This window comes from Adiantum capillus-veneris, chromosome 5, assembly GCF_014529385.1.
Source record: "Adiantum capillus-veneris isolate H3 chromosome 5, ASM1452938v2, whole genome shotgun sequence".
Lineage (NCBI taxonomy): Eukaryota > Viridiplantae > Streptophyta > Polypodiopsida > Polypodiales > Pteridaceae > Adiantum > Adiantum capillus-veneris.
The window spans coordinates 157,171,942-157,189,795 of record NC_140935.1 but is presented as its reverse complement, the minus strand read 5'-3'; the positions used below and the strand labels follow the sequence as shown (position 1 = coordinate 157,189,795).

At 42.9% G+C, this 17,854-nt stretch overlaps 1 protein-coding gene across 1 annotated transcript; it reads right to left on the bottom strand.

Moving 5' to 3' along the window:
• Nucleotides 1-3,318: 3,318 nt before the first annotated feature.
• On the bottom strand, nucleotides 3,319-4,098 carry LOC147458378 (uncharacterized). Its single transcript, XM_086513427.1, has one exon. The coding sequence runs from the start codon at nucleotides 4,096-4,098 to the stop codon at nucleotides 3,319-3,321; it is 780 nt and encodes a 259-aa protein (XP_086369553.1).
• Nucleotides 4,099-17,854: the final 13,756 nt, after the last annotated feature.

Below are 17,854 nucleotides of genomic sequence, written 5' to 3'. Positions count from 1 at the left end.
ATGCAACTAGGATTTGAAAGTTTCACATGGAACTAAAGTGCTTCGTCGGCCTGCATAATCGGAAGTGGTAGAAGCATCGAGGCATTGAAGACGAGTATATATTGGTGAAAAGAACATAGAAGTGAAAGCTGAGAGAGAGAGAGAGAGAGAGAGAGAGAGAGAGAGAGAGAGAGTTTGGTTTTTTTTTCTGACAAATCTTGTTAGCGTAAGGGAGTAGAAGTCACTCGTACGTACAGAAATGTATATACTATTTTCATCTCATGCAAGCACTGAACAAGAGTATGCATCCCTAAAGAAGAACGAAGAAATGAAAGGCGAGAGAGAGAAAGAGCGCTTATTATTTGTTTTGCAGAAATGTTGTTACGCTAAGTGAGTGTAAGTCATTGAAACGATTTGATGTAAATAGCATGCCAAAAAGTTGATGCATTAAGAACGGAACTAAGCAAACGAGAGTTGAGAAGGCTTTGAATGTAGCATGCAATGACTTCTTTACAATGAAATGGACAGAAGTTCTGTGGAGAAGAGGAGGAGGACTAGGTAACAACACATATCAGTGGGAGATTTTGATGCAGGAAGAAAGGGCTATATCGGTAAGATGCTCTTCAGAGTTGCATGTGTGGCTAACTGGTTGACTGAAAAATAGCGCGAAACGAATTGTGTAGCTGACTGAAGGTGGCTGGGGACCACGTTAGAGTAATTTAATTCTATAGTCTCGAGTAGGCCGAGCACGTCCGCAATCTGAACGAACAACATACAATGGTGTTTTGTGGAGCAACCAGCTAGCACGGCGATGTCGATGGTGATTTGTCGACCGAGTGTATTCCAAGTGATGTAATGTGGATGCCATGGGGTAGGTGGCTGAACTGGCCATGGAATGAACTCACTCCATTTATGCATGTAGTGTCTGAGGACCCGCTCTTGCAAATGTGGGTAAAGACAGTATTGCAACATGTACATTGCAGTCTGAAATTCTGGCTGCTGCTCAATCAGATCAACTGCAATCGGCCTACCCATTCTAAACTGAAAAGAAAAAAGCATTTAAATCAAAGAAGTTGATAAGTTGTCATGTCTGTCATAGTTTGAATGAAAAAAAAAGACATTGTTGTAGCCAATGACCAACGTTATATGACAAAGACAATGAACAAAACAATGAAATGAAGATGGCAGAAGTTCGCAACTATATCTTCTTGGTTTTTTTTTCAAAAAATAATATTTTCTCAACCTTGGTGGATGTCCAGAACAAACGTTATAACCTAATGCAGTTGTTGTTTTGTGTTGTTTAATATAGAAATGTTCTAAGTTTCTAGCTTTATGTATATTGGTACTGGTTGCTAAAGTGGTAATTTCAAAATTGTCCTCGAAAGGACTATGTGCCTGCATGTCCGCTTGCATTCTCCTCGGAGGATTGCGCTTGTGCTGGCTAACGCGTTTATGGACGTTATTTGTAACTCCGATATATCTCCTATCGTTTTTCGTGCAGTGTATACTGTAGACTACGTATTCTTCCCGCGACGCTGCTTTTTCTGGGGTGGAAGTCCGATGCTTGTCTTTGGTTGTTGGTGAGTGTCTAAATCTGCAGTCCATGCAGATTGGTTAGGCCAATTAAAAAATGACGGTGCTGCGGAGAAGTGAATGGAAGGTAGTGATACTTGTTATCCATACTTGCCTTGGTCTATTGCAACTGGCTCGTATGGAGAGGCTGGTTGTCCGTAATTTACTGCCTTGTGTTCACTATAGTGCCATGCTACCTTTTGGATTGTGATAGGTGGATTAGTTGCATCGTGCATGTGGTTTGCTGAAGTCATGAAATTGGTCAAGATAGCGGCACAGTTTTCTTGAGTAGCTTTTGAAAGTTCAGCTAAATCAATGTTGTAACCAAACCGAAGCTGCTCCATCGTGTACAATGTAATTCCTTCAGTTTTTGTGTTGAGGAGTTGTTGTGCTTCAACATTACGCAACATACTGTCATCATCCTCGTACTAGATGTCAAGCTCTTCAAGTATTTGGTTCATGAGACCTGCAAGATGTAGGAGCAAGCTGGTTAGCGTAACAGACAAGAGGCATTATATTTTTCTTTTCTAATAGTACCTGTTGTCATTCTGTCTGTGCTTGGTGTGGCCATCGTTTGGTTTAGAGCTTTATATCTTGCGTCGCACTTATTCATGAAGTTGCGGCGCTCTTGAAAAGTATGGAACCCCTCAATATACGCATGGGGTTTCTCGCCTGCTGAGTTAGCCAGTCTCATCTGCTTAGTCGTGAGGTAAAATGTCTTTGGTTGTATCGCTGGTTGTGTTTCTTTTGCATTATTCGTGCATTGTTTGAAGAGCTGCACAGTAAGATGAGTGATTGATTTGCATGTGTATACATAGGTAGATGCAAGATCAGACAAGCGTGCAAAATGTACCGTGATTTGATCCATTGTTTGATTCAGTTTCCTGCACGTAAAAATAATTATGTTGACGATTTGTTACAGTATTTCTGAAGCATAAGATCCGACAAATGTTCAAACTCAAATGAATGAAGTGAAAAAGGCAAGAGCAGTAAATTACAAAAGGTGGATCACAGTGAGTAGGGGTGATAGGGAAGATGTCTTAGCAATGCGACATATTGAACATGACAAGTCCACAGAAGAGAAGATAAGTAGTTAAACAGAAATTCCTAGTTTATATACAAGGCAGTTACAAGGCGATTTCATCAATTTAATAGAAAGAGGAATTGAAACTGAAGAGGACGTAGGAAACATTCACGGCTAGAAGTTCAAAAATCTAGATGGTGTGAACATCTCTGGCGTAGGGAGCTGTAGCGAATGTAGCCGAGTTCGCTCAGTGACGCGTGATAGCATCACGTATAGAAGGCCAGGGGCAAAAACTTCTTTTACAATGAGCAAGACGTTGGTGTTGATTATTGCGCCTTGGGAATTGTGTCCAGTCATAGCGAAGACGAGAGCTATTGGGAATGTGGATATATGGTACCAGTGCCCATTGAATGTCCGTCTGCTATGCTTTGACCGTTGAAGTGTAAGTTCCTGTTTGGATGTGTCGAGTGTGACTTTGATTGCTTTGACGCCTCCTTCTTCATCTTGGAGGATCTCGTCTACGCGACATAGTGATCCATTGGCTGCTCCAATTGTTAAGTCTATGTTCTCTGTTATATCAGCGCCTTTGCTCCTTCTGCTATTCTGTCAATTGCGTGGAAGTCGGGATCTTCAAGCCATGCTCGGAGCTCAGGGATGTTGTGTGCATTTGTCTTGAGACCGATTTGGATGATGTGATTATGCTGAGGAAGCGTTCCAAGAGAAGGTTATTATAATATCGAACGTCACTCTTGTGTGTGCAAATGATTTTTCATATTCCTATCCATGTGTTGCTCTATTTGATCCTGCGTTATGATGCGGTCACCGAGCGCATCGTGGATCTCTTTCTTTGTGGGGAGCCTGACTCGTATTGTATTGAGGAACTCTATGAAAGAGATATCTTTTGCATGGCGCACTGAGCAAGACATAATGTACGTAGTAGCAGTGGACCAATAAGTGGAGCTTGTGATGTGGCATGAGTAGCAATGATCACTTTGATGCCTGCATACTGGCGGAAAATGTGCCAAATCACCGAACAAGAAGAGCTTTTTATCTTTGAATGGGTCTAGCTGTGTGCTGTTGGTGACATTCACAATTTGTCGTACTATGAGATCAAAAGTTTGATTTGTCAACATAGAAATCTCGTCTATGATAATCGTGTCTGCTTCTTTGATACTGACGTATCTGTCATCAGTTTCGGAGATTGATAAGGGATATTGTTGTGTGCGCACTGGTATCTTGAATTGGTAATGGACAGTTGTTGCAATGCTGCTTAACCTCATGGCCGTTGCACCAGTCGAAGCAGCGAGTGTGACAGTTTTCCCTTGCATTATGAGTTGGCTTGTGATATATCTTATGAGGAAGCTTTTGCCACTGCCAGGAGTGTCTGTGATCACATGCAGGCCACCCTTTGCTGCTGTGAGCTTCTTGTAGATCTCTGCTTGTTCAGATGTCAGTGACGCGTTCTGGACGTTTTGAAGCTTGTTTAGAAGACGTGTCCTGTTGCTCGTAGTCTGTTTGCACATTTGGAGATTGAAATGAGGCAGCTTTTGTTGAGGATGTCTTCTGTAGTATCATGTTGTGAAATTGGTGTGTTTGATCTGTTGTGAGAATATTTCGTTGTGTGTACTCTGTGATGTACATCTCAAGGTCCTCATCTGTCAGTATCAAATTTTTAAGTTTGCACTTAAGATAGTATGACCTGGACGTGTTCTCCGGTGAGAGCAGCTGGGATTCATTTCTGAAGGTGATGCTCTTTAGCAGCACGTTATAAAAGAAATCCTCCGGATGATGCCCTGGGTGGAAGTCTGTGAAACGGACCAGTCGGTGTTGCCGCTCCAACGATTGGCCGTAGGTGTTCGCCTCTGAAATACCTTTTTTTTCTTTTTTTCCCTTCGTTACTGTGTAATTCTTGTGGAAGTCGTAGAACGTAAGGTTCTCTAGAGTTTGTGGTCGTGCGCAGTACAGATCGACAGGGTGCAGCACGACATCATTGTTGTGAGAAATGATTCGTTGTCGTAGTGCCGGGGTGATGAGTCGACGTATTGGACGGTGTCACTCTTTGAAATGATTGGGATTTGCAAACAATTTAATGCCACTTTCAGGCCATCTTGTGTCTGTGACCTCATCGACAGTGAAAGTCAAGAAGAAATCAGGCATTCCCCATTCATCCACCATTGCTATCAAGTCCTTTAGGTTCTTGCGGTGCCACGAGCAGGAGCCTGGCATGCTGGAAGGGGTGCTATACCGAAGCACATGTCTCACAGTATCCTCGTCAGTTGCTGTACGATTGGCCTTCTTGTAGTTGTCAATGTCCCTTTGCAACAAGCTCGTGTGTGTATTGTTAGCCAACATAAGTGCCTGCTTTAGTTGGTACATTATGAGTAGGTATGGATTGTACAGGGTGTAAACGGAGAACAGAGTCGATGCACGTATCTTTACATATACACTGAAGTTGATTTTACCATCATACTGGCCTTTCCCAAAAGGGAACATGAATGGAAACTCTGTTGTCTCTATTGTGATGTAGTTCATGGAGCTTGATGCGGCAGGCATGCCGTTGGGCTTGAAAGTAACTGTTCTCTCTAGAAATTGTTGACGGCCACGGAGCTGCAGAGAAGCAATTCGTAAGTATCGCTAGCAGTGAATGCTCTTCTCCTGGTTGGTTCAACGATGTTTTCAATGATACCAAACATCAAAATCGTGTCCAGTTGCGCCATCAGTGCAAAAGGTGCGTTGTCTTGTTGTTGTTGAATGATCTTGCTCACACTATCTTGACTTAGTATGCAGAGGCGAAGCTTCTTATTCGGCCGTTCAGCCATTGACATGTACTTCTGCAGTACGAAGTTGTTCTCAAGATTGAATGCAAGTATGTCTGCCACTTGTGATGTAGCTAGATCTTGCTCTGTGAAGGTTGTTCTATGCTCTTTACTCCATGATAGCAGAGGGTTATCTAATATTGAACGCCTGTCTAGGGTACCTCGTGCAATTGTTGTCACTGTTGAGATGGCATTGACAGATATGTCGATGACGCTCAGTAGCTGTATGTGAAGCTGATTTCCGATCAATATTCTTCTGGTGTAGTCTGGAAGTAAGGGCACACAATATCTGTGACGTGCGCTTGAGTTCTCACAAGCGGAGCACTGCACCCATTGCGTTCCTATTTGTGTAGCCTCTAAGCTAGATACCAATAGATTGCTAGCAAACATTGCAATCGATGTCTCGTCTGGAGCTCGAGTACAATGAAAAGAGGCACTTCTTTGGATGAAAACTACACCACAAACAAAGCATATGCTTAAAGGTCTGAATGTCGTTGCTATGTCTGAACTCCATCGGTGTACTAAATTGACGATATCAATCCATGATTGTGAGCATGGTAGAAATCTAGCCTTCTTCTTGATTGAAGTGCGATGTCTCGCTTTCGATCTGTTGAGGTGTATCCTATGCTTTCGGTGATGGTCCATTGAAGGCTTCAGTCGGACTCAATCTTAATGGTTCAATGCGATGATAACCCTGTGATATTTACTTACTAGTCACGGCTAAGCAACGAACAGTTCAAGCGTTTGAAACAACTATGTACCTGGTGCTCGATTGTGCTGTTGTGGGGTTTCGAACTGAGAAGAGGCAAGCGATAGCTGATTTCTTGAATGTCCCTTGCAAAGAATAAGTACGAAGAGTTAGAAAAGTGATTGCACAATGCTGAAGGTTCTAAGAGTAATCTCATTACTTGTATGCGTTCTTTATCTCTTATGTTATAGAAAAAAAAGAAAACGTGCTGGTGTCCCTACACGGGGGAGTTTGCACAGTCCTCCCCAATTTTTATAATACGAGGGAACGTGCCATTCCAACGACAGCATGCAATTTTCCCCGTGTTCCTTTTTACTGTGTCCTCAGTGTTCAAGATTAAAAATGTGGCACTTCTTACTCACCGCACGTTGGAATATGTCGTTGTTGCAAATGTAGAGGAGTTGTGTCCAAGTTTCTCTTGATCTGTTTGCAGTGAAACACGGTAGAGTTAGGCCATAAGTAGTTGCGCCTGCAGAAACGAGCTGAGTAAGGTAGGTGAAGGTGGACATACACACATAGCTGCTATGATTGCTACGCCGGGAAGGCGCAGAGGCAAACAGTGACATTGTCGACCTTCTACTGCTGGAATGAATAGGGAGGAGCTTGGCCTACAGAATCTATGGTATTGAAGAATGCTCTCGCTATGTCGACGAGGTAGGCTTTTTTTCTACGAGCGAGAAGGCCTAGTTATTATCGTGAACACTACTGCCATTTGTTCTAGTGAGACCCCTTTATCGTCAACATGCACACCCCCTGCTCGTGCAAAATAACTCTCCCCTCCTAGACGTTGCACAAGGTAGACATGGACTGAAAACATCAAATAAGTTATCCAAGCAAGATGCACTAGCAAGCAATGAAGATCTACAGGACAATTGGCAGCATTGTGAAACAAGTAATCACCAAGAAAATTAGAGCTGAGAAGAGGGAATTGCTAGTAGTGTTGTGCGCAATGACTAGCCCTGGTCCACTAACGCCATTTGCGTACTTGATGGCCCTCGAGGTCCTCCAACTACTCCTACCGACAGCATGCAATACATCGTATTTCATCAACGCTAGTACCATATCGTGCAGCATTGCCAGAAACTCTGGAGCATGAATCAAAAACTTTGCAATTTTCTTCATGTTTCTGTCTAAGTTGCGAAGAATGGTATTGGCCAATTTCTTTGTATTGTTTGTGTGCATATGTTTGATGAGGTGAATGATTGTATTGTTTTGTGGGTGAATATACTGGGTGTAAAACTTGCACATTCTCTATGGGGAAATCTGGGCTTTTCCTTGGTTCTTGTAGGTATATACAAATAATACATTCACACTATTAATCAATCACATTGAGCTTTGAACTTTGATTAACTGCAAAGTGTGTTCTCTATGCTGTGAACAAATCTTGGAAATGGGAAAATTTTGGGGGTTTCAACTTGTTTGTCAAAACCATTTGTTTTGTTTTGAGGCTTGAAGATTTCAGGGCTAAGAGGGGGGGGGTTTTTTGTAATTACATTTAGAAGACTTGTGGTATCAGTCGGACTTGGTCTCATGAGGCTCTAGTTGTCATCTCTTAACTTGAGTGATCAATATCCATGAGGTCGAATGTATAAGCTGTCTTACTACGTTTCCCGTTTTCATTGTTTACAAATTTATGATTGAGATCAACAGCGTGTCTTGGGAGGTATCATACTTGCTAGTGAAGGCATCAATGGAAGCATTTGTGGGACTCGAAATATAGTCAAAAAGGTTTTGAAGCACATAGAGTCCGATGAACGATTGATGAAGTTGAGGCGGACGGAGCCGCCTGCTACTGATGAAGAAGAGGAGCTTCATCATGGTCATACCGTTGGGGTCATGTCAGGGATAAGCTTAAAAATGAGGTGTGTAAACTACCTCTGTGCAGTCTCTTGCTCTTTTGAAAATTCCAGACTCTTTGTTGTTTAACACAAGGTCTATAGGCTATTTTGGCAGGAAGAGTATGCAAAGGCATATTATGCTGCTTTGATGCAAAGGCAACAAGCAAAGGTTGGTGGAGAGAGAGAGAGAGAGAGAGAGAGAGAGAGAGAGAGAGAGAGAGAGAGAGAGAGAGAGAGAAAGAGAGAATGCTAACAGACTTGTTTAATCAAGCAAAGGTCGGTGGAGAGAGAGAGAGAGAGAGAGAGAGAGAGAGAGAGAGAGAGAGAGAGAGAGAGAGAGAGAGAGAGAACCTGATGGTCATTGGTCTTCATCTTGTCGGGAGTTGCCGTGAGTTGGGAGAGGAGAAGGCAATAGGCTCCTGATGTCAACCTGTCGGGAGTTGCCGTGAGTTGGGAGAGGAGAAGGCAATTGGCTCCTGATGTCAACCTGCTGGGAGTTGCCGTGAGTTGGGAGAGGAGAAGGCAATTGGCTCCTGATGTCAACCTGCCGGGAGTTTTATTAGCGCAGCTTTACAGCGTTGTTTTTTCCAATTGGCTCCTGATGTCAACCTGCCGAGAGTTTTATTGGCACAGCTTTACAGCGCGTCTGCGCTGTTTTTTTAACAGCTTTACAGGCAGCCATAATTTGACGACGCAGCTTTATAGTGTTGTTTTTTTATTTAGAGCTTTACAACGCGTCTTTAGAGCTTTATAGGGAGATGAGGTGCAGCCACGTGGGCTGCTGAGGGACCAAGGAGCGAAAAATTGCCACTTCGCTAACGAACTAAACATAACCCTTACCAAGCTTGGATGCAATTGCTTGCTAGCTCAAATAGGGTCTGTAAAGGGTTCTAGTCAAACATTGGCATTCATACCCGCTATATGCAATGTCTTGTGCCTTATAAAAGTAAATATGGATGCCAAGCCAATTTGTGGGAAGCTCCGGATGCAATGCTATCTTACCCCATTTGCCCCATAAGTCCATGAAAATGCTCCTTTGTAGGCAAAGTATATGTCTTGTCAAGGTCAAGTGCTAGTATCCATCCACCCATGGTGGTGGTGTCCTCACTTTGAATGTCGTGATCCCACATGCCGATGTTGCGGCCATATCGCATGTGTCCTCCTTGATAAATGCACGTGTGTCCAAAGTAACCGACCTTTCCAAAGTACACAACCACCAAGCAAGAAATTGCGAGACAATATCTAAGGTTTTGAGTATGTGCCAATATCTAAGGTTTTGAGTAGGTTTTTGAGTATGTGCCAATGAATTAGATGTGGGCGCATGGTTTTTTTGTTTGAAAAGATTAAGATGCGACTGGTGCAATTTTCACTCTATGTTCAGCACATGAATTATTGCAATGTTGATTTGCACTTTTCCATTGTATATATTCGCTCGGTTTCTTGTTCGCTCGAAAGTATTTGCTCAGGGACAAGGATTCCTCACGCGAAACCTTAATCTATCTCTCTCTGTCAATTAAGCCCTCTCTAACCTCTTGGCTATTTTGCTTGGCCTTACAAGTGTAGCCAAACCCATGATCTATTGTTTGAATGCACCCAACATAGGAAGAATTATAGCCTCTAATCACCTAGCCTTCGCCTAATCCTTTAATCTCGAGTCCATGGGCCACCTTCTTGGCTTCTCCTCCCCCTCTTTTTTGATACCTCCTCTTAAATTGGGAGGAAATTATACCCCTCTTTATCCTCTTAATTTTGACCGCCTCCTCTGAGAGAGCTCCCTATCCTTTTCTAAAAGCCTTTGCACCTAGTCCTCTAGAGGATGCTACCTTTAACAAGACACCATCCAATGGTGGTCGTCCGTGCACTCTATCGGTGACAACTGTGGCATTCGATAGCTTTGACTTGGCTTGATCATCTACAAGCATATGAATCATGAGAGATCCATTCCTTAGTGTTGGGGTATAAAGCCCAATGTGGTCGCCCAGGTAAGTGGGCGGGCCGCCAGGTATGTACACATATTCTTTTGTAAAAACCTAATAAGAACTCACTATGCTCTACACATTATAGTAGAGCGAGTTCACCATATCGTCGTGCTCTTCTTCTCGCACTCTCTCTCGCGTTACACTTCCGTTCGTACTCCTTCAACTGGTATCAGAGCTCAGATCGAGGCTCGGGAAGCACTGCAGGAAGCTAGAGTCACCTGCTCATATTGGAGTGAGATTCGACAGGCGAAGACACGGCCCCAAATCTTGTGGGTAAGCCCGAAGGGCTTGGTGTTCTCAGAATTTCATTCGGAGGTCATCTCGGCCACCGTTCGGCTTCAACAAAGTTTTGCGCAGGTCATTTTCGACTACGTGGCCTCAGCGGGTGCAGATCCGACTTTGCAAATTTGGGGTTTTGGCCTACGACTGCAGGTGCTGAGGATATCGGCACTCCCAGAGTGTTGATTTGTGGTTGTCCACACATCGAAGGACGGCTCACAGTTCTTGGAGGCGTGTCACATACGACACGGGCGCATCTACACACAGACTGTAGGCGACATCCACTAGTTTATCAGGTAGCTTGTGTTTGCTGCTTGATATTCCAGATTTCATTCGGACATTGCAGGTACTTCCACATGGGATGTATTGTCAGAGATGATGTATGTCTGTTGAGGGTTTGCTGGCTGTGAGTCATGCAGCAAACAACCGCCGCATCGGTTACAACATATAGTGGGAAATTTGTGGATGTATGATTTTGTGGGAAGTCTATGTATTGTCAGATTTACTGCAGCCTTTGTTGAGGGTCGAGTGAGGTTTTATTGAGCTGGGGGATTCTCGAATGTTGAGATCCTTTCGGTGATACAAGACTTGGAGCGATCCCTCGAGCACCCTTAGATAGGCAGCTAGGATGTATTGACTGTGAGTTAAACAGTTGGGATTGCATCTTTGCTTTACCGCCGTTGAGGCATTGTCGCAGTCTATGCTTACAGGACAGTGACAGGACAGTGAGAGACAGTACAGGTGCAGGATAGGTTTACCCGCAGCTTACAGTGTCAGAGAGACAGTGTTTTTTGAGTTGTTTTTTCGTACACCAGAGCCATTTTACAAAGGAGACTCTGCCGAAATTTCTACAAAATCTGAAGCTTTCTTGGTTCATTTGACAGGTTGATATTGGTTCAAAGGTCAGTTTACAGGGGAAACTCTGCCGAAATTTTTCCAGGAAAGTAAACTATTATGAAGCGTAGCTATGGCTGGATCACAGGACAGTGCTCTTTACAATATCAAGAAGCTGGATGGAACCAATTTCCCATTGTGGAAGAAGCAGATTTGGCACGTGTTGGTACAAAAGAAGCACATAAAACCTATAAAGCTCAAGGGGATAAAACCACAAGATGTGGACGAAGATGAATGGAGCGAAATGGATGAATTGGCACTTTCTACCATTATGGTGACGTTGGCAGAAAGCGTTTACTTCAATGTAGCAGACGAGATGTCGGCTTATGAAGCATGGACAAAGCTGAGTGATCTTTATGAGAAGCAGAGTGCAGCTTCACAGGTATATTGGCTTAAGAAGCTTGTTGACTTGAAGATGAAAGAAGGGACACCTATGTCCAATCATCCGAATTAAACACCATCTACAGTCAGTTGTCAGCTCAAGGTGTCAAGTTTGATGAACCTGTTAGAGCTATGTTCCTGTTGATCACATTGCCGAAAAGTTGGGACACTTTTTGCATAGTTTTGAGTAATTCTGCACCTCCAGATGGTTTGAACATAGCAGGTGTAGAAGGAAGTCTGCTTACTGAAGAAACCAATAGAAAGACAATGGACAAAGGCAAAGGAACAGCCTTAGTTGTCAGGGGAAGGACCAAAGAAAAGTACAAAGGTGGAAAGAGGAATCAGTCTCGTAGCAAGTCCCGCAGTGCTAAAGGCAAGAGTGACATAGAATGCTACCATTGTGGCAAGAAGGGTCACATGAAAAGAGACTGCAGAGAATGGAAAGCAGAAAAAGGCAAAGAGAAAGCTGAAGACCATGGTGAGAAGAACAAGTCCTCAGTGAAGATTCAAGAAATAAATGTGACAAACACTGTTGCAGAGGATAACAGTCTAGTGTCAGGAGACATCTACTTCTTGAAGAATACAATGGACTCAGCTCTTCTTACAACATCTGATGGAAATGCACTGAGTGACTGGATTATAGACTCAGGGGCATCACTTCATGTGTCTCCAAACAAGGAGTGGTTTACCTTTTATGTGACCACTAAAGATCATGTTCGGCTAGGCAATGGGCAGACATGTGAGATCTTAGGTATTGGAGATGTTCAATTGAAGTTTCAGAATGGCTCTTCTTTCACGCTGAAGAATGTGAGACATGTTCCCGCAATTACAAAGAGCTTGATCAACACAGGTTTACTTGATGATGCTGGCTACGTCACCACTTTTGGACAAAACATGTGGAAGATATCCAAGGGTTCGATGATAGTAGCACATGGAGTAAAGTCTGGAGGACTTTACATGATTTATGTATCAAATGTCTCTAAAAATGTAATCAATGTAACTGAGAAACCGAACGTTTCTTTGTGGCATAACCCGTTAGGACATATGTCCAAGAAGGGAATGGAAATCTTGTCTCGTTCTGGTTATTTGCCTGGCTTTTCATTTAATGATTTTGAATTTTGTGAACATTGTCTGTATGGTAAGCAAACACAGCATCCACATAAGCATAGAAGCAGTAGAAGAGATACATAGTTGGCACTTGTTCATAGTGATTTGTGTGGACCTATGCCTAACCTATCTCTAGGGGGAGCTTCTTACTTTATGACATTTATAGATGATTACTCGAGGAAAGTATGGGTTTACTTTCTCAAGCACAAGGATGAAGCGTTTAGTGTTTTAAAAACGTTTGTGACACTTGTGGAGAATCAGAGTGGCAAGAAGCTTAAATGCTTACGCACTGACAATGGTGGAGAGTATGTTTGAAAGGCCTTTCAGGACTTTTGTGAGTCAAAAGGTATAAAACGTGAACTTACTGCTCCTTACAATCCTCCTCAAAATGGTGTTGCTGAGAGGATGAATAGGACCATACAAGAGAAGGTCAGAAGTATGTTGTCTAATGCACAGCTGCCAAATGGGTTTTGGACTGAAGCTGTATCAACAGCTGTTCATCTTATAAATAGATCTCCTAGCAAGGTTTTGCAGAAGGATTCAGTGCCAGAGATGGTATGGTTAGGCAAAATGCCCTCATACAAGCATCTCAGAGTCTTTGGCTGTGAGGCATATACTCACGTTCCAAAGGAATTTAGGAACAAACTTGAGCCAAAGAGTAGAAAGTGCATCTTTCTAGGCTATGGTAATTCTGGTGAGATGGGGTACAGACTTTGGGATCCTGAATCCAGAAAGGTTATCCGCAGCAATGATGTTCACTTTAATGAATCCAAATATCATTCTAAACCAGAGAGGGTTGAGGAGATTAGAAGAGTTGTCTTCCAAGAAGATGGATCTGCACGTGCAAGACAAAATGTCAGGGCTCAAGAGGAGCAAGGACATGATAGATTGGAACCACAGGTTGTGGCTGAGCTTGAGCCATCTATTTTGCGTAGATCGGGACGTATCACACGACCTCCTGATCGGTTTGTTCCATCTATGAACTATGTCATGTTGACTGATTGCAATGAGCCTTCATGTTACAAGGAAGCAGTGCAAATGAAGGACTCCGGGAATTGGAAATTGGCCATGCAGTCAGAGATGACAGCTCTGCATAAAAATCAGACATGGAAGCTAGTTAAATTACCACACAGCAAAAAGGCTCTACCTTGTAAATGGGTTTACAGGTATAAGATCACCGCTCATAATAGTCACCCAAAGTACAAAGCAAGGCTTGTTGCCAAGGGCTTTAAGCAAGAACAAGGCATTGACTTTGATGAAGTCTTCTCTCCGGTGGTCAAGATGACTACATTGAGATGCTTTCTTGCATTGGTTGCCATATTAGATTTGGTGTTGCACCAAATGGATGTCAAGACAATGTTCTTGCAGGGTGATTTAGATGTGGAAATTTACATGCAGCAGCCAGAAGGGTTTGTTGAGAAAGGCAAGGAAGATTTGGTATGCCAGTTGTTAAAGAGTCTTTATGGCTTAAAACAATCACCGAGGGCATGGTACCATAAATTCCACAAGTTTATGCTTTCTCAAGGCTACAAACGTAGTGAGTTCGATCACTGTCTATATACAAAGAAGGCTAAGGATGGCAGTTGGCTGATCCTTATTTCGTATGTGGATGACATGTTGATTACTGGCAAGCACTTGGAAGAAATTGCAGCTTTGAAGTCAAAGATGGAAAAATCGTTTGACATGAAAGACATGGGTGAGGCAAGTCATATACTTGGTATGCGCATTGAGAGAGACAAATCAAAGAAGTTGATTTGGTTATCTCAAATAGAGTATATTGACAAGTTTTTGCAACGTTTCAATATGGAGAAGGGAAAGGCATTGAGTGTTCCATTTCCACCATATGTGAAACTTAGCAAACAAGATTGTCCCGTGTCTGAGGAAGAACATGCTGAAATGGATAAGATTCCATATGCGTCTGCAGTGGGTAGTTTAATGTATGCAATGATTGCTACTCGCCCAGACATTGCATTTGCAGTGGGAGTAGTAAGTGGATACATGTCAAACCCAGGCAAGAAACATTGGGAGGCAGTGAAAGGAATATTGAGATACGTGAAAGCTACAAAGAGTATGCGTATATGCTATGGGAGTCAGGAGCTAAGTGTAAAGGGTTTTACAGACTCAGATTATGCAGGTGACTTAGACAACCGAAGGTCTACGTCAGGGTATGTCTTTACATTGGCTGGTGGAGCAGTATCATGGCATTCTAGATTACAAGATTGTGTTACTCAGTCTACTACAGAGGCTGAATATGTTGCAGCATCATAGGCATGCAAAGAATCAATTTGGCTTAATCGACTAGTAACAGATTTGGGAATCAAAGAAGAGATGCCTGTGTTATATTGTGATAGTCAGAGTGCTATACAATTGGCTCGCAATCCAGTTTATCACTCAAAGACAAAGCATGTGGATGTGAATTATCATTTCATCAGGGAAATGCTCGAGGATAAGCAAATTTAGCTTGTCAAAGTTCACACCACAGAAAATCCTGCCAATCTACTTACAAAAGGACTTCCCTCAAAGAGCTTTGCACATTTTCGCAAGCAGTTAGGTGTAGGGTAGTACATCACTTCTCTACATCTCTTGTATATTAGCTTGTATAGTAGCTTCTCTCACACTTAAAGTACCACATTGGACTTTAAGTGGGAGGTTGTTGGGGTATAACGCCCAATGTGGTCGCCCAGGTAAGTGGGCGGGCCGCCAAGTATGTACACATATTCTTTTGTAAAAACCTAATAAGAACTCACTATGCTCTACAGATTACAGTAGAGCGAGTTCACCATATCGTCGTGCTCTTCTTCTCGCACTCTCTCTCGCGTCACACTTCCGCTCGTACTCCTTCACTTAGTAGGGCTCATTAGAGGGACAAAACACACATAAAACACAAAACCTTCACACCATGAGGCATGACTATAGGGGTCATCATTGCTTGACAAAAACCCACGACCAAAAACTTCACATAGAGCAAAAAATTATGAACTCATAGGCATGAGAGTCCAAACCCAGAACTTGGAGAAACACATAGTAGATATTCTTGCATGGCACATATGTTAGCCTCTTGGTCTCTCTCTTCTGAAAATCTTCACAAGTGCACCTTGAAAAATCTAATAATGTCACAGAGTATGAAACTCCCTTTGTCCTTGAGCCCTCTATGCCAACATAGAAAACATGTGTTTCATTGCACACAATAATAACCTCTTTATTTAAGTCTGTTACCAAGCATGTCCCCAAATCAATTCTCGTCTGAAATTCCTTTGTTACTTTGGATCGCCACTTGATAACCTTGCTGTAATGGAAATGGCTTATGAACTTTGAGAGTCGCGGAATTAAGAAATTAGCTGAAGAACTTTTGTGAGATTACTTTGTGAGCATAGCGGGTGACCTTAGTTGATGGTAGGAACATAAACATGGTACTTAGTTAACTTGGCATGAACAATAATTTAGCAAGAGAGAGAGTTTAGAGAATATGACAATAGTTGAGGACCGGATTCATACGGAGCCGGTCCCCCCTCCAATAGGCATTTGTATTATAGTTTCTCTCATCAAGAGAGACTTGGTACAATACAATCTTTGTGTTCTTTGTGATCTAGGTTTTGCAATGAAGATGGAAAGCTTCATGCATTACAAACATAACATAAAATTTGTAGAAGAATTAACTATCCCAAGCCTCAGTCCCAAGGCCTCAAACACCCTCGAAGATGGAGAGAGCTAGCAGGGAATGAGGGTAGGGAAGAGGAAGAAAAAACATTCCATAGGAGAAAGAAATAGTTCCTCACTTATCATCACTCTTCTTGCTATCATACATATTAGCATAGTAATGAAGATGGAGAATATGGCAAGCTTAAGCATTGAAGCATGGCTCTTGGTTGGATTTACATTCCATAGCCAAGAGTGTTGGTGTAGGCTCTCACTTCTCACAAGCTTGGGAGAAGGAGGTGGAGTTCCTTAACTTTCACCAAGTGAGAATCAATCCACAAAATGAGTGTGTGTGTGGTGTATACCCCCCCAACACACCCCTTGATTTCTTGGGGAGTTCTACTTTTTTTACATGCCTCAAGCTCATTGGACCCCTCTCCCCCTAGCCAATCACACGCAGCATGCATTTCAAGTACATTGGTAGTCTTTGGACAACTGTCCTCCTTACCCCTGAGAGAGAGAGAGAGAGAGAGAGAGAGAGAGAGAGAGAGAGAGAGAGAGAGAGAGAGAGAGAGAGAGAGAGAGAGCTTGAAAATATCTAGATATTTGTTGGATGGAACTAGAAGCTCATTGGACCCCTCTTTAGCTTGACCAATAGCATTCAAGCACACCATGTGGCTAAGCACAGGGAGAGTCTAACATGTGTCCCTTGTGCCCCTTGAGAAAAGGGTGCCCTTTGGGTGAGTGGGAGGTTAAGTCAAAGATTCCCCTCTTTAGCCTGACCAATAGCATTCAAGCACACCATGTGGCTAAGCATAGGGAGAGTCTGACATGTGTCCCTTGTGCCCCTTGAGAAAAGGGTGCCCTTTGGGTGAGTGGGAGGTTAAGTCAAAGATTCCCCTACCTTTGGGGCTTTCCCCCTTCTTTGTAGGGTCTCTTTTTGACTCAAGCACCTTACCCCCCATGCATAGGAAGCTTCTCCAGCACCTTCCTCATCAAGCATGACAAGCACCTTAGGCCTCAAGCACGACAAGGACCTCAAACACCTTAGTCATCAAGCACGAAAAGCACCTCAACCACCCTTAGTCAACAAGCACGACAAGCACCTTAAGCATAGGTTGGGTTACCACCTCAAGCTCAACCCTAGCGTGCCTAAGGTGAAAGGACTTTTAACACTAACTATTGGAGGTCTTTAATGAAGGTAACCCTAAGGTCTTTTAAGCTTACCTAAGGTCAAAGGACTTTTAACACTAACTATTGGAGGTCTTTAATGAAGGTAACCCTAAGGTCTTTTAAGCTCCATTAGATGCACGTTGCTCTTTGATAGATTACCTCCTTTTGGACCCATATTGAGATGTAACCATCTCTCCTCTTGGTCCCCTGCTGAGACAAGTTTAGAAGCACTTATTGCACATTGCTCTTTGGTAGACCATCTCCTTTTGGACCCGTATTGAGATGCAACCATCTCTCCTTTTGGTCTCCTGCTGAGATAGGTCTAGAAGCACGTGTCTCAATTCTAACTCTTGTTCCCGTTTATTCTCCCACATTAAATGATACGTTTAATATGAGAAAATCATTTGGGTAAGCTAGATATTAGATTT

Excerpts from the sequence above, each read along its gene's own strand:
- LOC147458378 (XM_086513427.1), bottom strand. The coding sequence starts at position 4,098 with ATGTGCAAACAGACTACGAGCAACAGGACACGTCTTCTAAACAAGCTT.